The 24,703-nt window shown below is 40.2% G+C and overlaps 1 protein-coding gene across 1 annotated transcript in view; it reads left to right on the top strand.

Moving 5' to 3' along the window:
• The window catches only part of CAMKV (CaM kinase like vesicle associated), a 58,309-nt gene that overhangs the window by 25,534 nt on the left and 8,072 nt on the right, over nt 1-24,703 (top strand). The window contains exons 2-7 of the mRNA XM_053469334.1: nt 2,048-2,149; nt 2,518-2,649; nt 3,208-3,282; nt 23,277-23,415; nt 23,649-23,769; nt 24,331-24,406. Of these exons, the coding sequence (XP_053325309.1) occupies nt 2,055-2,149; nt 2,518-2,649; nt 3,208-3,282; nt 23,277-23,415; nt 23,649-23,769; nt 24,331-24,406 (638 nt within the window). The 5' untranslated portion in view covers nt 2,048-2,054. The remainder of the gene's footprint in view (nt 1-2,047; nt 2,150-2,517; nt 2,650-3,207; nt 3,283-23,276; nt 23,416-23,648; nt 23,770-24,330; nt 24,407-24,703) is intronic.

Genomic DNA, 24,703 nt, shown 5'->3' with positions numbered 1-24,703 from the left:
GGGGAGATTGTATGAACGAGTATGCGTGATTGAGGGAATAAATTAGTATCTGTAAATGATTAGTATCTGAATGAATGAGTACATGAGTAAATAAATTCATGTTTGTGCTATATTAAATATATATGATTGTTAACAGCAATCACACTCCTATCATGCCAAGGCATACCCAGATTCCAGGATGTACTGGCTGACTTGGCATGATAGGAGTGTGATTGCTGTTAGCAATCACACTCCTATCATGCCCAGGTTCCAGCATGTACTGGTTGCTTGGGCATGATAGGAGTGAGGTTGCTGTTAACAGGCATATATATATATATATATATATATATATATTAATATTGTGATTGGGTTTTTATTGTCCAATTTTGGCGTGTTAACCACAAGTAACATGGCAAATTTGGATAGAATGTCAGGAAGCTACCTTGGTTCCCCATGGTCCGCGGGTATCTTCACCTGAGAACGGACTCCACCGGCCGCTGGCATCTTTGGCCGCATACCCCGTGCCAAGGAGTGCCCACCAGGGGGGGGCGTGTGCTGCGGTCCGATGACGCAGGAGGGCAGACCAGGGGTCGGGATAAGCGGTGACAGACAGGTCACCATTAACTATGAATATAGGTGTAGGAGGGCTGGGGGAGGAGCCAGGCTTTGGCGGGCTATTTAAACCTCCAGCAATGATCCATCATTGCTTAATTATTCAAGTCCCTTCCTGTATTCTCATACCTCCTTACTGGATACTTGTTTTTTGGATTCTCTGGACTTTGACCTTGGCTTGCTTAATGGACTTTACTGATTCTCTCTACTTTTCTTTTGCCTTTTGTTATTACACAGTGGAATAAAACCTTTGCTGTTGCACGATACCCTGGTTTTGCATCTGCTACTTAACCTGGTGTCTCTCCGCGCTGTGCTTCAACCCCTACACACCTGACACAAAAAAATTAAACTATATATATATATATATATATATGATTGCTAACAACAATCACACTCCTATCATGCCCAGGCAACATGCTGGAATCTGGGTATGCCTGGGCATGATAGGAGTGTGATTGCTGTTAACATTCATATATATACATATTAATATTTTTTTTACAGGTGGGGGGGTCATTTTCGGTTTCAGCCAAGTGAATGCTGAATTTTCGGTCCACAATTTTAATTTCGGTGCATCAGTATGGAAAACTTTATACAAAACTGCACATTAAAGTTAAAGTCATGCCGTATTTTGTTGACATGACTGCCTCTATTTAAGAAACCAACTTCCCTTGCCCACAGCCTTTGGTTGATGACATATTATCTTGTTCAGCTGTCTAGCTCTCCACTGCCATACAAAAGTCCCACATCCCACATCTATCCTGATCCCTGGTGCTAGGGAAGAATGCATGTGTAGTCAAACCAGTAGACCAGGATCAGGTACCAAGAAACTTAGCCAGCAGGAAAGCTTCTAATTTCATTGACAGTTGGGCGTCAGTAACACAAAATCAGGTTGTTTCACATGTGCTTGAACAGAAACAAAATTGGATCCGACTGTCCCTTTAAAATGTGCTGAAGTCATAGGTCTCTCTGTACTAAGCAACCAAATTGGTCCCGAGTTGGTAATTGCTGCAAAACTCTTTAGCAGTTTCAGCATTGTGCCCAACGAAGTCTCCTGTGACTGTGGATCCTGCCAAATTCTATGTAAAGTCGAAAGAAGAGCTGCCGTTTGAAACGGAACTCTACAATGTCAAATAATACATGAAACTGATTAGATAATGATTTTAAAAAGAACTGGTTTAATTTTAGCGATTGAGGTTATGTAGGGTTATACAAAGGTTTGACAGTTGCTACAGGATGCCTAAAGAGCCTGTTATATTCCAAAGCCCTCATTATCTAACCTCCCGGGTTTATTAGTACTGTTAGTTACTGGTGCATTAACTTTGCATTAAGCAGAACCAACTCTGTCCTTTGCAGAAGAATCACTGGGCATAAGTGCAGGCTTTGTTACCCAGTAAAATGGCATTCATTAAACGGAAATGTTAGAGCAGTCTATTACTAATGTCCTTTTTGTTTCCAGGCGGGCGATGCCGTTTGGATGTGTGACTTTAGGTGACAAAAAGGATTACAATCACCCCACAGAAGTGAGCGACAGATATGACCTGGGCCAGCTTATCAAGACGTAAGTATTCTAAACACATAAGTGTTTCCTCTTACACATACCTCCTTCTTCTCACTTAGTCAACGAGAATACCTTGTCAGCCTCTAAAGTCCAACCAGCATCCTCACACATGGAGCACACAAACACAGGGATGGTTCCAGCATACAACCCATTTAGGATTAAATGCTGGCTCTATGTTACAATTAAAAGCTGTGATTCCTGTTCTGTCCCTCTCAGTAGTTTCTCTAGCCTCCATGGGTCACTGACTGATGTGGGGTACACACTTTGCTCCTTTTACTAAGACATTCCAGGCTATGCTACAATGGTTAGATCAATGAGCAGCAGCTCAATCAGCTTCCTTTCCCACTCATATCGCTGCTTGTCTCCAGGGAGGAATTCTGTGAAGTATTTCGTGCCAAAGAGAAATCGTCTGGGAAACTTTATACATGCAAACGATTTCTGAAGAGAGATGGGCGCAAAGTGAGGAAAGCGGCTAAGAATGAAATCAACATCTTGAAAATGTGAGTCCCCAATACAAATCACACAAGCTGTATGTAATAATATAGTCACCCAGATAAAAACAATATCTACCATGCACTTACCACACACTCAGCTAACAAGGCTGTAGCCGGTAGAATAAAAGTGAGATAAGGAGCCCCCAGTCTGCCACTTAATGTGTTATATTCTATTCTGAAAAATAATGTGAAATATCCATGGATTTCCTTAAACGGTTTTCTGCCACCTCTGTTATGTATTAACATTACCCCTCAGGTGCTTACTATCTGTCCCCAGAGTGTGGATCTGCTGCTTACAGAAAGCCTGTATTTGAGCTCTTTCTAGAAACGTAAGACATTTAAAAAAACTATTTAATGATAATTCTACAGTTACACACATTATATTGTATATGTTTCTATATATCTTTACATGTTATACTGTATATACATTGATGTTCTAGTTTTCTTTCAATAGTAGAAATTGGAATTGAGTTTGTCTTGAGCTCTGTGGGGCAAGTGAAATCATCAATGGTTAGAAGATGCATGTATAATATGCACTCAATAAAACTCTTCAATTTTCTGCAGGGTAAAACATCCAAACATCCTGCAACTGGTTGATGTGTTTGAAACACGGAAGGAGTATTTTATCTTCTTGGAGCTGTAAGTTATAGCCTGTGCGTTATTAATATATAAAATCACAATGCAGTCTTTTTAAGCAGTGCTTGATTGACCCTGTGGTTTGTTTGGCACCAACCTGGTTGGTCTGTTAAGCTGTGCATTTTGGTGAGAGTGTGGAAGACTGAAGTGCTGCACAATGCCTTTAACAAACCGGGTCATTATTCCGGCCTCTCTGTGCACTTCCGTAAAAGGGCATGGGAACAGGGTCTCCCTCCAATCGGGGATAGGGGATAGGGTGTGCCTGGAGGATCCACCCTTTTGCAGAAGTTCACCAGGAGCCCATGAAGACTTTTTGGAGCAGCGGACAAAGAAAGAAGACAGAAGAAAGTAGACAGGACAAGAATATGCAAAAGAAGAAACGGAGATGCGGACACCAAAGTGGTCGTTGAAGAAGGTAGGGGGACCTCAGAGAGAGCATGCGAGAACATGAGGCCAGGGTGTGTTGGGAGCATAGAGCAGGGTGGAGAAGTATGAGGCCAAAGGCTAAAGCAAAGTCCGGGAGGCGAACCAGGATCAGGACAGGCGGCAAGGTGCAACAACGGGTAACGAGCGGGGTCAGGATAGGTGAGATACACAAAGTCCAGTAAACAATGCCAAAGTCGGGTGCCGGGATAATCACAAAAGGAATAGGGTATGAGTAGAGCAAAGCCAGCTAGTAAGCTCAATAACTAAGCACCTAATAAAGGGTGTGTAGGGTTTTTATATGGGCTGTCAGGTAAAGCCCCTCCCTCTAACTCCTGAGTGCTCCCACCTTCTCCCACCATACTATGCAATCCCCCGAAGGGATTGCCAGCCTCTTTCCCTGCCTTCCCAGCCTCTGCCAATGAGGTAGGGTCCACGGATGCCAGGACACACCCCCTTGCCATCACCAACCTGGAGACGCACGCGGATCTCAGCACGTGTTTAACTGGAGACTGGGGACGCAGCCTACCCCGTAATGGAGCGGCAGCGTGGTGTGCAGCGGAGGTTGCACAGGGAACAGCAGGTAGGGAGCCTCGTGGAGCTGGCCTTGGAGCCTGACACATGAACAAGAGTGTGAGAGCATAAAAGAGTGAATGAGCGTGACTGATAACGAATTTTGTTTCCGAATACAAAAAAACTTTCCGATTTTCATCTGGTAGGGCAGGAAATTAAATTTGTTGTCTGAAAACAAATGGTCCATTTGCGCAAGTCTACTATACACATATAATCATTCAATATTCACAAGTACAAGTGTTGCTGTCCCAGCATGCATCAGTATCACTCAGGCAACTTCATTGATGAATAGATTATTGTGTATCCCTTTAGTATGAGTAGTCACATCTCAGAAAAATCTCAAAAAAGAAGTCTCAGGGTGAGAATCTTCTCAATAAAGTGAGTTTTAGTTCCCAGTACTAATCCATGCATTTATGAGGACTATTCTAAAATGGTATTATCTAAATGCAATCAGGCTATTCCCTACACCCTTGGGGTGGGTGCCAGTGGATCACTACAACCAATTTGGAGCCACTTATATACATGTAGGGGGCTCTTCACATTACCATTTCTTCCACATTGGGTTTTAGATAGCACAGAAAATCTAACACATCAGATGCAATTAGGTCAAATTGCTCCTACGTGATGAAACCACATGAGCATCCACCATGTTGCAAAAGAACAAAAGGTTATCAAAGCACCCACCATATAATGTCTTTTTGTTATACTGGTTGTATTAATTTATCGGTTTCGGTACCGAACACCATTTGGAATAAGCTGATAATACCACCAACCATCACAGCACAGTCCTCAAGTTTTACTTGCCTTGCCTCAAAACAAGCAGTTGCATGAATATTTCATTGAGATGCCTGTGCTCAAAGCTGGGCTAAGTAAAACTTGTGGCCTCTTTGTAGCCCTCAAAGATGAGAGTTGTGGACCCCTGTTCTAGCATTAATCTTTAGAACAGAATTCACCAACAAGAACATTTCATTGTATATGTGCAGACAAAAAGATTCTGAATCCACTACAGAGGCTCTGTTGCCAACATGGCCTTTGCGTAAGCAGAGAACATCAGTGCTTTAATAAATATTTATATACCCAAGAGGGTTCGTTTATGCGGCTCTTGCACATCTTTCAAGAGCAGACTAAAAATTAAAAGATAATTTCCCTTTAAGTATTTTCTTCAAATTTTCATAGTAAGTGAATTACTGTGACGAGTCACATAAGGAGAAAATGCAAATTAGTCATACAGTTAGGGTGAAAAAGTAACCTTTAATTCTCATCACATATTTTTCAGTTGAATTAATGTTAAAAATCCAACTATCAGTATATATTTCACATAAAAATGTTATTCCGTCAAACCTAGTTAATCTTACTTGACTGAAAGAAACGGAACAAAACTAAATGAATCTGTTTTACATTGTCAGAGCCAACTATAACATTGTCATAGTGACAAATTCCTGTTTTTTTTTTAAGAAAAAAGTTTACTTAGAATTTTACTGTGAATAATTACAGTGTGGAACAGAACAGATATAAGGGGAGAAGAGAGGTTAGGCATACAAAAACAGAAGCAAAATAAATATGTATGTAAGGAGTATCATACCAATCATAAGTAGCATCTAGATGAGAGTCCACTCAGAAAGCGACTCGAGCTGTGAACCTCAACATGCCTAAACCCCCCAATTTCCCAACCCTTACCTATTGCCAAGAGAAAAAAGGAGGGGGGCAGGAGGAAGCATGGACTGCTCTAGGGGGTATCGGAGCTCAGGAGGAGATTAACTCTAACCACCCAAGCCTAGGTCTCCTCCACACTACACACCCAATCCTTGAATGAGGGAGTCTTATCTGCTTGTAGCATTCAAGACTATATATGTATGTATACATATGTTGGATAAACTCATTTAATTCCACTTATGACAACAGAGTTTATTTGAATTTCCCAATGTTAATTGAGTTGGGAATTATTTTGTCATGCACAGAACAGCATTTAAATACATCAATTTCTATTCAGTGACATAGGGTTGCCTTATCGGTTATTTCTTCCAGGACACACACACACATTATATATATATATATATAGCAACCAATTCCTTTCTATGACGAGTCCCACATAGAGAGGAAACGGGGTGAAAGTGAAACAAGCATTACAGAAATACTGCTTGATTACTTCTTGTTTCACTGTTATATGGAGTGTGAGCTTATATGTTCACACAGAGACATTGTGTGGGGCGTGCGGAGGCTGGAGGGACATATATTTTCTTGTAAATGGTTTTAAGATGTACCTATCTAATTACAAGCATTTTCACACTGGCTTATTTTACATTGATGTGCAGATTATGCCTCCATTACACCATGCTGCTTTCCTATATGATTTTTGATCATTAAAGTAACGCTGCCCCATATTTAAATGAAATGTTTCCTTTCATCTAAATATTTTCCCCACACTATGTTGTCATGAACATCCTCTGTGTAATGAACAATTCTGCCATAATGCAGTCCCCTTTATATAACTGCATTCTGTATCATAATATATATTATATATTATATACCCTTTGCATTGATAATAATGTAAATCAAAGATTGTATCCATTGCAATTTAGATGAAAAATAATCTCAGTTCAGGGAAATAATTCCTTTATTTTATAAATGCTTGAGTTACTTAACTCCGTTAATTTATCTTTTGATTATTTTTGCTTAAGGAGTCGTAAGATTGTTCCTTTTTAGGATAGTGGCAGTGAACTATGGGAGTTGTAGTTCCACATCAGCAGGAATAGGCTACCTCTGTTTGTGGGTCTAAGACAGGGGTGTCCAAGTTTTTTCTGCAGTGGGCCACTTCATCAGAATTGTATACGTGCGCGGGCCGCACTCATTTTTCACTGTGAGAAAATATGGCCTTTAATAAGATGCAGATTAAAATAACACAAAATGACACAAAAACTTTACTTTTCCTCTCACTGATTTCTGGGCCTAGAAAGTTTTGTGACTACAAATTCAAGATTCTGGATAAGTAAAAATGAAATAGTTCTATTTATTTTAGGGATGCACCAAAATGAAAATTCTGGACCAAAACCGAAAATTCAGGGTTCACTTAGCAGAATTGAATAAATGCAATAGCCAGCTCACCTGCTGTTCTGTGATAAAGAGCGGGGTGCCGCTTGAAACGCGTCAGATTTGGGGTTTCCTATGCACTTAGGTGTGAATTATGCTTTTTAATCATTTAGTAAATTAAATAAAGCTGGAAGTTTTTTTTTTCAAGTGCTGGATCGATCCTTTTGGTTTTTTTTGTGTTCACTTAGCAGAAACTGAAAATGACCCCCACACACTTTTAATAAAAGTAAGTCACACACCAAAATTGTACAAAAAAAAATATATATTATGATTGTTAACAGCAATCTCAGGCATACCCAGATTCCAGCATGTACTGGTTGGCTGGGCATTGTACCGGTATTTTGTGTCCAATTTTAGTGTGTAACCACACTTTTATTAAACGTAACACAGCACAATTGGACAAAAAAAATCAACAATATGACAGTCCCATCATGCCTAGGTTCCGGCATTTACTGATTGCCTGGGTATAAAAAGAGTGTGTTTGCTGTTAGCATTCACACTCCTATCATGCCAAGTCAGCCAGTACATGCTGAAACCTGTTATTACGACTAAAGAGCCTTTCAGATTACAATAAATCTAAACAAATCCCCAGAGGATTTCGAATAAGTAATTTACCCACTACTGGGAGAATGAAAGCCCAAGTATGTAAAGATTGGACAGCAGTACTTAACAAGTGTTCCCTGGAAACATCCGTTATCTTCTCTTCGCTTCATAGCGATTGACCACGTCCCCGAGTCCCGAAGAGGGGGTAACAAAGGCAAAACCTTATTACAGCGAGAGACATTTTGGATTGTACAATCGAAAACTATGGCCCCAGCAGGGCTGAATGAAAAATTGACTTTTTCCTCATTTATTTGATATGTGATTGTTAAATACATGTAAAGTGAAACTACAGTTCAGTCACGTGTGTGAAGTGAATAACTACTTGGATACTTTGAGAAGTGGTATTGATAGCTAGAATGCTAACATATCAGATTGGCTTAAGGCTATGGTAAATAGGAGGGTCCCAGATTAGACTATTGCCCCTTTAAAGGGGTTAGTGATCTACTGTTTACATCCCTTTCTGATCCACAAAGAGTATATGCCTGGTGGATATAATCACTGCAACTATACACTATGCCAGTGAGTGCATAATTTTAATTGGGGATGGTTATTGGGTATATTATAATTAAAACGTGAATGTCTATAGACATAACTTAGTAGACTTTATCAGGTATAAATTTATGTTTGCACATTTTTTTCACAGCATTATAAATTATAGATTTACAATTCATAGAGCCACTTTTTATGTTATCATTATTATTTGTTCTTACACCGTTTATACCTACCTGTTACTACCATGATTTGATATTATACAGGTTATATCTACCCCTATGTGGAGCAGCTACGTATTTTATTATATTCAATATTGTCAATTAATTTTATGTTCTGCCCCGAGGTTAAAACATCACAGTACCTAATATATATATATATGAGCCTAGTTTTTTGATAAGGCATCATATCACTAGACACCAATAATACACGGGCATCTCACTTAGATCTCCCTATTGGCACAGATTTATATTAGACTAATTATCTAGTTAATTCTAGTAAACGTTGCCATAACATCACGTGCATGTGCACATTATTGAGATAAACGCCGAACTTGGTGATTGTGAACACTTCAGGTGCGGTAAGTTCTGTTCCTAATTATTGTAATTACACATAGTATAAATGTTAGACACGCTATGTCTCTGTTATGTCCTGATGAAAGTCTGAAAATAAAAGACTGAAACGTTGACTTGTAACACAAAGCTTTGAGAGATTTATTGAAACCAAGTCCCAGGAGTGCCGGTAACTATTTTTGGATAATATATATATATATATATATATAGTCGTATAAGCAGTTTTTACATCCTAAGTCATGGAACATGCATCGGTTGCTCTATGACATCACAAACCTTAGAACATCCACCAGTAGGCAGTTCAGCATGTTTACATCCAAGTCATGTGAGATAGCTTGGGTGCTGTATGACATCACAAACCTTAGAACACACACTGCAGGTATCAGAGAGGAGCGTGTACACATTTTACTGGAGGGTTTAGAGGTGACAGTGTGTTTGTAGACTCATTCAGTGGAGTGCAGCCATGCCCATCCGGGCATACTGCAGTATCTGTATTGATCCAATTGAGAATGTTTCCAGTGTTGCAGCGATTGCATGCGGTCATATTTTCCATCTGAACTGCATACTGGACTGGTTGGTCTCGGCTCCGAGACTAACATGCCCGCAGTGTCGAGCGGACGTGGGCGACGGAGTGATTAAACTGTTCTTTGATTTTGGAGAACATGATGGACACACTCTTGATGCCGAATGGCTTAAGAGGGAAGAAGAAAGATTAAATGGCCTTCTTCCCTTTAAAGAACAGCAGGAGAAGCAATGGGAGGACATGGCGTGTTCAGAGCAGCAACTGCTCGCTATGGCAAATGCAGAGATCGAGGACTTGGAGAGACGTATTAGGGAGATGGAAACATTGTATTCAAGACAAGAACAACAGCTGAGGGTTTTAGATCAACATCAGGTCCAAACAAAGGCTGTCGTGGAGGAAACTGAGACACTGAAAAGGAAGTTAAAAGATAAGGAGAAGGTGGAAAAGGTCCTGCAGTCTCAGAGACACGACGTGGAGGCAGTAATGAGACAGATAGGGTCATCACCGGAAGCTTTGGCGCAGTTGGCTGAATACTGTGTGTCTGCTACAAAAGAATATCACCGTTTGAAGGAGGCACACACAGAATCTGCAGTTTTGAATGACTACCTGAAAAGGGAACTGGAGGCTTCTAATAACAGAGCTCAGAACGTAGAGGCGGAATTTCAGAGGCTACAAGAGGAGCTCAATGCCACCTTGATGGAGTTCCACACCATTCAAAACGAGCTCAGAGCCAGCCAGCTGCAGAACCAGAATGGACTCCGGGAAATGACCAACCTCAACATCCCGGCTCCCTTCGGACTCCAATGTCCAAATCTTCGCCCCCCTGGCGAAGTCTTGAAAAACCCTTTCAGTTACCCCACAGCGTCCAAGGATTCCCTCCGTCCTCCAGGATTTGTGAGGGCTCCTCGCATTGGACGCCAAGTTGGAAAGGTCCGTGCCACTCATCGCAGGGCAAAATAAGGACCTTGACTTCCCCATCCCATGCAATATCTGAACAACTTCTTTGTTCTGGGTGGTGAGACACATTATTGTTAAGTTAGGTTTAGTTAAGTTTAGTTAAGTTAAGTTAATAAATACCTTTAAATCTATTCTGTGTGTAATGTTTTGATATAAAGTATATAAAGAAGAAACGGGGCAACCTATGTCTTTCTAGATAATTATGGAATATAACTCCCATAACTCCCAGGGTGGTAGGACCCAGAAACCGTTAGCCACAATACATATGAACACATAATATTATGGATGTCAAATAACAAAAACCACAACATCACATCCTCCCCAACAAACATTTATACATTTAATGTAAGACAAAATCGTCCACAAAAAAATACTTTTTTTGGCTTGGGTTTGCGACCATAACTGAAGTATTTTAAAGAATCCTCTCTTATTGGGACTAAAGAGCTGGAACCTGAAGAATCCATGGTGTCTTCAGTACGATTTAGTTCGGTGCTGCATGAGAGCCAAATTTGCTTTTATTGCCATGTAGGCTGGAAGCTTTATCATCGTTTAAATTATGCGCGGTGGAATTCTAATTATAATATATATCTATTTTATATATATATATATATAAAATCCAATATATATATATATATACATATATAGTCGTATAAGCAGTTTTTACATCCTAAGTCATGGAACATGCATCGGTTGCTCTATGACATCACAAACCTTAGAACATCCACCAGTAGGCAGTTCAGCATGTTTACATCCAAGTCATGTGAGATAGCTTGGGTGCTGTATGACATCACAAACCTTAGAACACACACTGCAGGTATCAGAGAGGAGCGTGTACACATTTTACTGGAGGGTTTAGAGGTGACAGGTGTGTTTGTAGACTCATTCAGTGGAGTGCAGCCATGCCCATCCGGGCATACTGTAGTATCTGTATTGACCCAATTGAGAATGTTTCCAGTGTTGCAGCGATTGCATGCGGTCATATTTTCCATCTGAACTGCATACTGGATTGGTTGGTCTCGGCTCCGAGACTAACATGCCCGCAGTGTCGAGCGGACGTGGGCGACGGAGTGATTAAACTGTTCTTTGATTTTGGAGAACATGATGGACACACTCTTGATGCCGAATGGCTTAAGAGGGAAGAAGAAAGATTAAATGGCCTTCTTCCCTTTAAAGAACAGCAGGAGAAGCAATGGGAGGACATGGCGTGTTCAGAGCAGCAACTGCTCGCTATGGCAAATGCAGAGATCGAGGACTTGGAGAGACGTATTAGGGAGATGGAAACATTGTATTCAAGACAAGAACAACAGCTGAGGGTTTTAGATCAACATCAGGTCCAAACAAAGGCTGTCGTGGAGGAAACTGAGACACTGAAAAGGAAGTTAAAAGATAAGGAGAAGGTGGAAAAGGTCCTGCAGTCTCAGAGACACGACGTGGAGGCAGTAATGAGACAGATAGGGTCATCACCGGAAGCTTTGGCGCAGTTGGCTGAATACTGTGTGTCTGCTACAAAAGAATATCACCGTTTGAAGGAGGCACACACAGAATCTGCAGTTTTGAATGACTACCTGAAAAGGGAACTGGAGGCTTCTAATAACAGAGCTCAGAACGTAGAGGCGGAATTTCAGAGGCTACAAGAGGAGCTCAATGCCACCTTGATGGAGTTCCACACCATTCAAAACGAGCTCAGAGCCAGCCAGCTGCAGAACCAGAATGGACTCCGGGAAATGACCAACCTCAACATCCCGGCTCCCTTCGGACTCCAATGTCCAAATCTTCGCCCCCCTGGCGAAGTCTTGAAAAACCCTTTCAGTTACCCCACAGCGTCCAAGGATTCCCTCCGTCCTCCAGGATTTGTGAGGGCTCCTCGCATTGGACGCCAAGTTGGAAAGGTCCGTGCCACTCATCGCAGGGCAAAATAAGGACCTTGACTTCCCCATCCCATGCAATATCTGAACAACTTCTTTGTTCTGGGTGGTGAGACACATTATTGTTAAGTTAGGTTTAGTTAAGTTTAGTTAAGTTAAGTTAATAAATACCTTTAAATCTATTCTGTGTGTAATCCAATATATATATATATATACATATATAGTCGTATAAGCAGTTTTTACATCCTAAGTCATGGAACATGCATCGGTTGCTCTATGACATCACAAACCTTAGAACATCCACCAGTAGGCAGTTCAGCATGTTTACATCCAAGTCATGTGAGATAGCTTGGGTGCTGTATGACATCACAAACCTTAGAACACACACTGCAGGTATCAGAGAGGAGCGTGTACACATTTTACTGGAGGGTTTAGAGGTGACAGGTGTGTTTGTAGACTCATTCAGTGGAGTGCAGCCATGCCCATCCGGGCATACTGTAGTATCTGTATTGACCCAATTGAGAATGTTTCCAGTGTTGCAGCGATTGCATGCGGTCATATTTTCCATCTGAACTGCATACTGGATTGGTTGGTCTCGGCTCCGAGACTAACATGCCCGCAGTGTCGAGCGGACGTGGGCGACGGAGTGATTAAACTGTTCTTTGATTTTGGAGAACATGATGGACACACTCTTGATGCCGAATGGCTTAAGAGGGAAGAAGAAAGATTAAATGGCCTTCTTCCCTTTAAAGAACAGCAGGAGAAGCAATGGGAGGACATGGCGTGTTCAGAGCAGCAACTGCTCGCTATGGCAAATGCAGAGATCGAGGACTTGGAGAGACGTATTAGGGAGATGGAAACATTGTATTCAAGACAAGAACAACAGCTGAGGGTTTTAGATCAACATCAGGTCCAAACAAAGGCTGTCGTGGAGGAAACTGAGACTGAAAAGGATGTTAAAAGATAAGGAGAAGGTGGAAAAGGTCCTGCAGTCTCAGAGACACGACGTGGAGGCAGTAATGAGACAGATAGGGTCATCACCGGAAGCTTTGGCGCAGTTGGCTGAATACTGTGTGTCTGCTACAAAAGAATATCACCGTTTGAAGGAGGCACACACAGAATCTGCAGTTTTGAATGACTACCTGAAAAGGGAACTGGAGGCTTCTAATAACAGAGCTCAGAACGTAGAGGCGGAATTTCAGAGGCTACAAGAGGAGCTCAATGCCACCTTGATGGAGTTCCACACCATTCAAAACGAGCTCAGAGCCAGCCAGCTGCAGAACCAGAATGGACTCCGGGAAATGACCAACCTCAACATCCCGGCTCCCTTCAGACTCCAATGTCCAAATCTTCGCCCCCCTGGCGAAGTCTTGAAAAACCCTTTCAGTTACCCCACAGCGTCCAAGGATACCCTCCGTCCTCCAGGATTTGTGAGGGCTCCTCGCATTGGACGCCAAGTTGGAAAGGTCCGTGCCACTCATCGCAGGGCAAAATAAGGACCTTGACTTCCCCATCCCATGCAATATCTGAACAACTTCTTTGTTCTGGGTGGTGAGACGCGTTATTGTTAAGTTAGGTTTAGTTAAGTTTAGTTAAGTTAATAAATACCTTTAAATCTATTCTGTGTGTTTTGATATAAAGTATATAAAGAAGAAACGGGGCAACCTATGTCTTTCTAGATAATTATGGAATATAACTCCCATAACTCCCAGGGTGGTAGGACCCAGAAACCGTTAGCCACAATACATATGAACACATAATATTATGGATGTCAAATAACAAAAACCACAACATCACATCCTCCCCAACAAACATTTATACATTTAATGTAAGACAAAATCGTCCACAAAAAAATACTTTTTTTGGCTTGGGTTTGCGACCATAACTGAAGTATTTTAAAGAATCCTCTCTTATTGGGACTAAAGAGCTGGAACCTGAAGAATCCATGGTGTCTTCAGTACGATTTAGTTCGGTGCTGCATGAGAGCCAAATTTGCTTTTATTGCCATGTAGGCTGGAAGCTTTATCATCGTTTAAATTATGCGCGGTGGAATTCTAATTATAATATATATCTATTATATATATATATATATATATACATATATATATATATATAAAATCCAAAGTACACAATTGTGTATAAATGTTAGACACGCTATGTCTCTGTTATGTCCTGATGAAAGTCTGAAAATAAAAGACTGAAACGTTATATATATATAATCCAAAGTACACAATTGCACACCAACCTTAATTACTCTGCCCGGTGCCTGATAACTGAAGCAGTAATGCATATAGATTCCAAAAATAGTTACCGGCACTCCTGGGACTTGGTTTCAATAAATCTCTCAAAGCTTTGTGTTACAAGTCAACGTTTCAGTCTTTTATTTTCAGACTTTCATCAGGACATAACAGAGACATTGCGTGTCTAACATTTATACTATGTGTAATTACAATAATTAGGAACAGAACTTACCGCACCTGAAGTGTTCACAATCACCAAGCTCGGCGTGTATCTCAACAATGTGCGCGTGACGTATTAGGTACTGTGATGTTTTAACCTCGGGGCAAAACATAAAATTAATTGACAATATTGAATATAATAAAATACGTTGCTGCTCCACATAGGGGTAGATATAACCTGTATAATATCATATCATGGTAGTAACAGGTAGGTATAAACGGTGTGAGAACAAATAATAATGATAACATAAAAAGTGGTTCTATGAATTGTAAATCTATAATTTATAATGCTGTGGAAAAAAATGAGCAAACATAAATTTATACCTGATAAAGTCTACTAAGTTATGTCTATAAATAACCATCCCCAATTAAAATTATGCACTCACTGGCATAGTGTATGTGATTCACAGTGATTATATCCACCAGGCATATACTCTTTGTGGATCAGAAAGGGATGTAAACAGTAGATCACTAACCCCTTTAAAGGGGCAATAGTCTTATCTGGGACCCTCCTATTTACCATAGCCTTAAGCCAATCTGATATGTTAGCATTCTAGCTATCAATACCACTTCTCAAAGTATTCAAGTAGTTATTCACTTCACACACGTGACTGAACTGTAGTTTCACTTTACATGTATTTAACAATCACATATCAAATAAATGAGGAAACAGTCAATTTTTCATTCAGCCCTGCTGGGGCCATAGTTTTCGATTGTACAATCCAAAATGTCTCTCGCTGTAATAAGGTTTTACCTTTGTCACCCCCTCTTCGGGACTCGGGGACGTGGTCAATCGCTATGAAGCGAAGAGAAGATAACGGATGTTTCCAGGGAACACTTGTTAAGTACTGCTGTCCAATCTTTACATACTTGGGCTTTCATTCTACCAGTAGTGGGTATATTACTTATTCGAAATCCTCTGGGGATTTGTTTAGATTTATAGTAATGTGAAAGGCTCTTTAGTCGTAATAACAGGTTTCAGCATGTACTGGCTGACTTGGCATGATAGGAGTGTGATTCTAGCAAATCACAGTCCCATCATGCCTAGGTTCCAGCACTTACACATCCATGCTATCACACAAATTCATTCTTTCACAGATTAATTCCCTCAATCAGGCATACTCATTCAAACACCCTCCCCCACCCCCTTACCTTCACTACAGCTCTCGATGCCGCTCACAGACTTCAGCAGGGGGCGCGGCCTCCCTCGTTCTCCCCACAGAGGAAGCAGGACTGGAGCAGAGAATAGACCCTCCCACAAGTAAGCAGCAGGGCTCTTGTGTTCCTGGCTGCCGATCTCACACGGGCCGCACCTCGAGGTCCTGCGGGCCGCATGTTGGACACCCCTGGTCTAAGACATCTCCTCCGGTTAAAGCAAGGCTAGCCTTTGATCGGGGCCGATTCTGTAAAATACTTTGAATGCTTTGGAATTTCCGGCCACCATGAAATCTGCTGTCAATATATTAAGAGCAGCTTTTGGTGGGGGATTTATATAGGATTTCTTTATCTAGACAGTGAAGCTCTTTTGCAATGGCTGTCTGCCACAAAGTCAGCACTGAGATAATGGGAAATCCAGTTACGGCTTATAAGGTCCGAGATAGAAAGAGTCATTTCTAAGTAAAGCGTGTTTGACCTGTCAGCTGGTATGAATAAAAAGGATTTAATGTGAAACGCAATATTGAGGAGAGTGTGTGCTGGAACAAAGCTTTTAACTTTCACTTGGGAGGAGAGGGCGAGCGACGGAGGTGGCAAAGTTCTGGATGGACAGGAATCAGGTTAGCGCATGGTAAAAATGTGAGGACCCAAGAGGAAATAAAACAACTAAGAAAAGGGGGATTTTTATTCCCCATGGTCTTTTCCACTGAAAACTGATCAATGTGTGCATTCACAAGGCCAGTGAACATTAAGTTAATATATGAATTTTAAAGCACTTTCATTTCCATTACAGGCACATTTTCTTTTTCACAACTCAAATTCCATACATTTGCCACTTCTACTCTGAAACAGTTTTAAGCAGTACTGACTGAATCCAGAGGTTTGTTATTATCGTTCCTTTGAATTACAGAGCGCCAACATATTTAATAGAACTATAATGTAGGTCACTGGACTCGGGATTAATTTGGATAAACCCCTAGTTGTTGGGTATTATAAAACGATAAATAAATAATAATACTATGAGACTGAATGGTGATCAGAGGACCCTTATATTTTCTATAAGAATAGTTCTTATGTAGTGGCGCCACCCGGTGGTGAAGTCGGGGAACAACAACGCGGAATATAAAAGTTGTGTATAGACACTGAGCAGGAACGCTCTGTGGGGTACTTCTAATTTAATGCTGTGCAAGAACTGAATTTCCAGCTTCTCTTTAAAGAAAGCTTTCTGGCTTTATTGAAGTTAAGAGAGCAAGTAATTTCAAACATGCTTTGTATAACCCTTTTTTATTTAATATTTAAGAACAGAGATTGAAAAAGGACCTGAATTTTCAAAGCAAGTATAAAAAGGACATAGCCAGAAAGTTTTATACCTGGAATAATAATAATATGATTTGAACAGAGAGTAGTGGGGTGTATAAAGCAATATATGATTTATATAATTTAGATTTAGGATTTTTGTCAGATTTTTTTTATTTATTTAAATGATCATTTGATTACATTAATAAAACCTGTTCAAATCTGGCAAAAAAAATACTTCAATAACCAACTTTGCAAGTGTTACTAAAAACTAGACTTTTGTAGCCTCTGTCAGTAACCAGTCACATCTCTGCCTATGAGTTACTATAAGATGGTCTTGGAAGTATCATGGAAATACCACATTTTGTGGTGAAATAAGAGCACTGAACATCTGAGAAGACCGCAGTAGAAGTTGTCCTTGAAGGACAGAAGCTTCATACTATGTCCATTCTATAAAGAAACACCAAGAAAAGACCACAGTCAGCCTAACATAACAGAAGACAAATGATTATTAAAAACAAAAATGTGCCTGTATTCAGATAATTTTGGTACTCGTGTTTGGCAGCTGAGGCATTATCAGTTTAAGTTTTAAAAGGTAGAATACGTGCTTTCTATGAGTTTTCATCAAGTGCCTTTGAACCTCCCATGTCCAGCGGGTTTATCACATCTGCACAAACATGACACACGCACATGCAAACCCTGTGTCCACATGCTATTCTGTGTGCGTCCTGCCATGCACAAGAAATGTAGTAATCATGTAGTAATTATGTAGTAAGCTGACTGGTGGATTCTCTAAACAAAGGATGTCAAACAGCAAACCTTAACGGCTTAAAAGAGGCTATGATTTTGTTAACTGCTTTCTCTAAACACAAGCGACTCAATCGGTTTCAACTATTTTTATTGGGCTGCCAGTGCTGATGCTGGTATATCCTAAAAGTCCTGCCTAAGTTATGGCCCATGAGGCCTGACCTAAATGCATGCCACATACAAGATATTCTATACACTTACTGGCAGCCTAACAGATTAAAGACCTTAAGCTGAAACGACATGGTGCTCAGTCATCCTGGTGCCTTTAGGATATGGAATTTGGGTGCTTTGGATCGTTGATTTTCTGGACTTTTGGCTCATTCTTTATAAATGACAATAAATAGCAACCCGGAACTAAGCCGGGTTCTGGCGCAGTTATTAAATAATGAGCAGTAACCATGGCAACCAGAGGAATATCCTTACCAACTGCTCCACATTTAGCTCATTGCCCCGCGATTGCTCTTTCTAGCATATGGTATCTGGTTTTACAGATATTTTTATTAACCAACTGTGACAAATTCTTTTTGAAAACGACATAATTTATTTACTTGCAAACCATAACCAATCCATTTTTGTACCTCGTAGTCACATGGGAAACCCAAAATCAATAGAAAAATATTTCTAAAACAACAACCAGATTACCAACGATAGATATTATTTTGGCGAGGCTACGTCTAATAACCCAGCAACTCCTACGTTTCTGTGGAACACTCTTCATAAACTGGACAGATGACAGTAAAACAGACCGCGGGGGAGGGGGGCTAGATTTTCGGAGACGTAGGATAACATTTGGGGGGGTCTAACAAACGTGATTCTACCCATACTTGGGATTATGAAGTATGCATTCGCGAAATTCTTATGTAAAATGTTAAATATAAACCTCTGCCCGGCCTGCACAGATCTTTACAGGAGAGTTTCCCCCAGAGCCTTTCTTCACTTTAATTTCTGAATTACTGGATCCGAGGTGATGAAAGCTTATTATGGTTGTTTGGTGTTTTTACCGCCTGTAATTGCTTATGAATGGGAGCCTTTCACAGAGCTGGCTGTCATCATTTATTTTAATGGAAGTAGTTTTTTTCACGTGAAAACATAGGTTTCATACACCTATATGTTTTAATAGACCAGCGATATACATTGCTAGTGATTTAATCACGCTCCAAAACAAATACCAGCAAAGTGAATTAATTAACTCAAATTACTAAATCTTTAAAGGGACAGTCACGTCTTATTTATTTTACAGGACTCTTTCTTTGCATACATGCTATTCTTTACACATACGTCTTTATCAAAAAAGAACCCTCCTGGTTGTCAAAGGGTTACAAGGTCCCCAAATTTAAGTGGAAGGGTTTCCATCACCTTTTACCCACCATAACTTAGGTAAAGGTCCCCAGCGGAAGGCTACAGGGAACTGCATGGGACTCTATGCAAACAGACAAATCAGTCAAATATTTGAGCGAATGTGAAAATATTTGCAAATTGGTGAAATGGGAATTGTAAGGTCCATATTCATGGAAACATGCCTGGGGTTGCTTTCCGTAGCTAGCTGTGAGGTGTCTTCGGGGACGCTGCGGTTTTGTGCTTTGATAGCAAGCAGCTCTTTAACACCCCGCGCTGTTCAGACATTCGCTCAGCAAGAGGGTTATGAAAGACAAGAGATTACGCGGAAGGCTCTGTGTCAATACATGCTGAAAATCAGATAGCCAGTGATACTAAAGCCCGATAAATGTTGTGATCCAGCTGCCTAAACCGCGGCACATCTTCAATCATCTGGGCTTTAGGAAACGCCAGATCTGAAACAAACATTTTATTTCTGTTGTTGCTGAGATGTTTGCTTTATTATGTGCCTTTACTCATACGGAACGGTAAGACGTACGGCTTTATGTGCTGCAGGGACAGAAGCACAGAAAATGGGCAATTTCTTTCCCAGTGCCCCCCATTTCAACCTCACCTTTTAAACTAAATTGTAGTTCATTTAAATCCCTTCAAAAAGTGTTCACATTGCAAAGCTAATATTCCATATTCACAGATCCAGCCATCTAAAGGAAAGAATTACCTATGGCCATGTAACCTGTATATCTAACATTTATTACTAGGGCCAAATTATACTCATCCTGTAGCTTCCCTTCACATAGAATGGTATTATTTTCATTTCATATGAGTTCCAGCTTACACAACACTCCGTTTCATGCACTTGATTGCTGAATTCCTACCATTAAGTTTCTTACTTTAATCTTCATTGCAATCCTCAATAAAATCCATAGTTTTATCTTCTCATGTGAAATAATAGTGAGCTGTAACAATCCTGATAAGCTCCCTGCTGGGTGACTAAAAGCACATTTGAAGCAGTTTTTGCCACTTGATGTGATGCTTTTATATAGAGAGGACAGAAACATGCGCATCCGAATAACTAATATGAAAGAATACACTCCTACAGTAACCAGGTTTATATTCCCTGCTGCAAAGTGTTTAAAAGACTGTATAACTCAAAAATGTGCAAATAAGAAAGCACTCGATAAATAACCACGACTACAAAGGGCTGCTGAGTAAGAACCTTCAAATATATGAAGGATTTTAAATGTTTTGTACCAAATCCTTGAGTGGTAAGCAACACCGTGCATATTGAAAAGCTATGCAGTCCCATCTGGCATTAAAAGGGAAATTGATTATTTTTTAGAATAGTATTCAAGGAGAAAAAGATTTGAAGTTTTAAGGGTTTAATTTTCTCAAGGTACCTTTAACACAAAAGCATTATATATATATATATACATATATATATATATATCATATTCCCTTTGACCAAATGACTATCCACCCAAATGATGCACCCTGTAAAAAATATTTTACATTCACATGTTTTAGGCCATACAGACATGATAATCAGAACCCTTGATCCTCATTTTCAAAACAAACAAAAAAAACTATCTGCGCATGATGCATGGATTATAAAACAGCGACGGGTTTTTGGGGTGCATGTTTATACTCAATGTAATACACTCCCATGCCATGCGTTATATATGCTTACTGCTGGGACATGACATCATTTTCCGATATGTGGGGAAGAGATACTACAGAGACCTCTTTAATGTAAATGGGGCCGTTACAGGAGTCTGATCAGAATGGCCCACTGAAAAGCACTCTTAAATCATTAACTTTCTCTGCAAGCAAGCTAGCTTCCAAAATACTTCTTTGCAGCTGTTAGTGCGCCCGTGATTTAGAATTGGTAAAAAATGCCCAAATATCTATATTTAAATCATTTCCAGTTTTGCAGTAACTGGGATGGGTATGTGAGGTACAGAGCAATGAATTGAAATTACTAACATGTTCAATTGAACTCTTATTTCTGCTGCGATGCTGAGCTGTATGACTCTTTATACAATACAATATATATGCCGCAGTTACCAACCATGACATTCTATTAACCAGGACTGTGTTTTGTTCAATCTGTGAAACAAATAGAAGTGGACATAAGAGCAGCTCCATTATCCGAGCTTAAGGGGTTTATTCACTAAGCCTCAAGCTTTAAAAATCCAGTTAGGGTGCAAGGCTTCTCAAGCGTAAGCTAAGGGTACTGCTTCCCTGGTTGGCAAAAAGTGTTCAGTACGTTTATTGTTTTCTGAGCATTTAAGCCGGGAGCCCTGTAGCCTCCTCCTTTACATAAAGGTGAAAAATATTTTATGTTTAAGGTGCAAGGGGATGCCACACAGTTTTCCACAAGGCAGGTCTAATAATTTGCTTTTTTAATTGGCTAAAAATGAAAGCTTGCAATATTAAGCTCATAGTAGCTGGAGAAATGTTCAATTAGCAAATTCAGAAAACACTATTTACAGGAGCCGTGGGGGTTGTCATAAAATTGTAAGGATTGTGTGCCCTCTGCTACAATGAAAAACCCAGGACTCCTATTAACCAGAGGGAAGGTAGTCAGTAATCTCACCCCTCTCCCAATCTGGTACATGGTGGGGTATGAGTAGTAATATAAACCTGGCATGGGGTATATAACCCTCATCCCATGCATAGGCGGTTTAAAGGCTACAGAAAATGCCAACGGCCTCCAGTGTTAGGAAGGTGTTTTGCATCCACCGATAACTTGAATGGCCCATTCAAGTCATTTAACGATGAAATACCCTTACACCAGGGTTTTTTTCTTAATTAGGCGATGGTAGATTATTTTACATTTTATTGCATCTGTTTTTGCTTACTTTTTTATCTGTTTTTTTTTCTACTTTGATTTGTAAATTTTTATTTCATTGCCGGTCGTAATTTGCATAAGGACATGCGATTTAATGCTCAACTTGCATTTCCTCACGTGAAAGTCGTAAGTCACAAGCGCTCACAGAAACAGATTAGTATTAGCATGGAAGAATCTGGTTAGTCGAGTTAATCCTTTACTCAACTGACCACTCAACATCCTAGTGAATAGACTCAAGTTGGGTATGAGAATATTCCCATTGTCAGGTCACAGACTTCAACATGAGAATTTTATTCTGTGTATCCGTTTGTGGTTTCGAGAAACGAGCCTTAAAACTTACATCAAGTGGGATACACGAGAGCTGGAGATGTAAATCTCTACTGTAAACCAATCCTGTAAGATTAGATTTGTCAACATCTTGTTGTCATTCTGATTACATTCTTTTGAACTCCCAGATGGCGGAATCCTTCAGAAAAGATTATGTGTTTTTTTTCTTGCCCCTGAAGCTTTATTCTTTTTTCCCAGCAAATAATTGAGTGATGTATTTCTAGGTGCCTTATTCCCAGTCACATTCTCCTAGCTCAGCACACACGGCATTTTATCCTGCTGAAAGAAGTTGAAAACAAATCGGCAGCACCTTTATTACATTCTCCGTGTTCCTCTCAGACATGCTGAGGGAGATATTTGGGAACAAGGTCATTCTAAGAACTTTTCAAAGGAAAACGTAAACCAAACATCTTAACTGGCTAACCCAAATTTCCTATGACAAAAGAATGAAAACAAAAATTGAGAATAATAAGATACACCTACTTCTGCAAAAGACGGTGGTGGTGATGGGGGTTATACCTTCTCATATGTTTCCACCATGCTGCGCTCCTAAATATTTTGGATACAAGTTTGCACTGAACTTAAAAGGGTGTAAAAAAGGCTTATTTTATGGGTTTTTTTAAACTTCAAATAAAGAAAAGGCTTGTAATATACATTACTCTACTCTACTTTCAGGGCTTCAGGCCGTGAGGTTTTTGACTGGATCCTGGATCAGGGGTATTATTCGGAGAAGGATACAAGTAATGTCATCCGCCAAGTACTGGAGGCTGTGGCCTATCTCCACTCACTCTGCATCGTCCACAGAAATCTTAAGGTGAGAGATTATTAGGGGAGGAATGACCCCTAACAATAAATCAGAGCAAATACTCACTGCCTATAAGGTCTCTCATTAAACGCAATGGGAATAATGTCTGCACATGCGTACAGGGTCAGAATATACCCCCACCCGCGATGTACGTTAAACAAGCTCTGGAACTGATTGGGGGTAATTATATCGTATGTGAGCTGTGTACATGTAGAATTGTATATCTCTTTGCTCACCCCCAGCTGGAGAACTTGCTGTATTTTAACCGTATGAAGAATTCCAAAATAGTAATCAGCGATTTCCATCTGGCCAAAGTGGAGACTAGCCTCATCAAGGAGCCATGCGGAACCCCAGAGTATTTGGGTAAGACTTTAAAGAGAAGCTCTTGATAAAGTACTGATATAAATGTCAAAGGGAATGGATGATAATATGTATGGCAATTTCTTACCATTCTGATTTAAATGAATAAAGAGTATGAGGACTGTACAGTGACCTGACTCAACACTACAGATGACTATGGAGGCACAAACTTGACACTCGATCTATGCAAACACACAACTTCTATACAATTACATACAACATTTCCTGATCCATGCAATGGGGAGCACATGGACATTTAAAGAGGCCATGTTGTTGTCATATCCATTAATGTCTAGAATGGTTAAAGAATCACTTTAACAAATTCACAGTGCCTGGCATCCAAAGGATTGCAAAACGAGCAGCACATGGCAATGGGTGGTTGTCATAATTTGGATACCGTAAATGATTTCAAGATGACGCATTCCCTTTAAATGTAAAGTTTAATCATCTCTTCAGAGTGAAGACAAATCCTTTCTCCTTTTAATAGGCAACGTTCTTTCTTATAAAGTGTATTTTGTATAATTACTACTTCCTGATTTTTTTAATATGTGGTTTGTTTCCCAGCCCCTGAGGTGGTTGCGCGGCAGAGATATGGGCGTCCTGTGGATTGCTGGGCTATTGGAGTCATCATGTATATACTGTGAGTGACAAGATAAAGAACACGCTGACATGAGTGTCACTACGGCAGAAAATAATGCTCTGGTGGGATGCGTTGTACTAAGAGACAGCTGCATCTGTGCCGAGGACATCAGCACACTGTTTAACACGAACAATAATAGTTCTGCATCAGTGCTCTATATTAAAACATACAGATAAAAGAAACTGGGCCAGAGAACAGTGATATTTCTGTCACCTCGGACACCAAATAAAGGAAACGGATACATATGTGTCCGATGGCACAGATTTCTAGAGTACATTTGCTGCCCTTGATGTTTGA

The sequence above is a fragment of the Spea bombifrons genome, chromosome 6, assembly GCF_027358695.1.
Source record: "Spea bombifrons isolate aSpeBom1 chromosome 6, aSpeBom1.2.pri, whole genome shotgun sequence".
Lineage (NCBI taxonomy): Eukaryota > Metazoa > Chordata > Amphibia > Anura > Pelobatidae > Spea > Spea bombifrons.
This window is presented reverse-complemented; position numbering and strand designations above follow the sequence as displayed.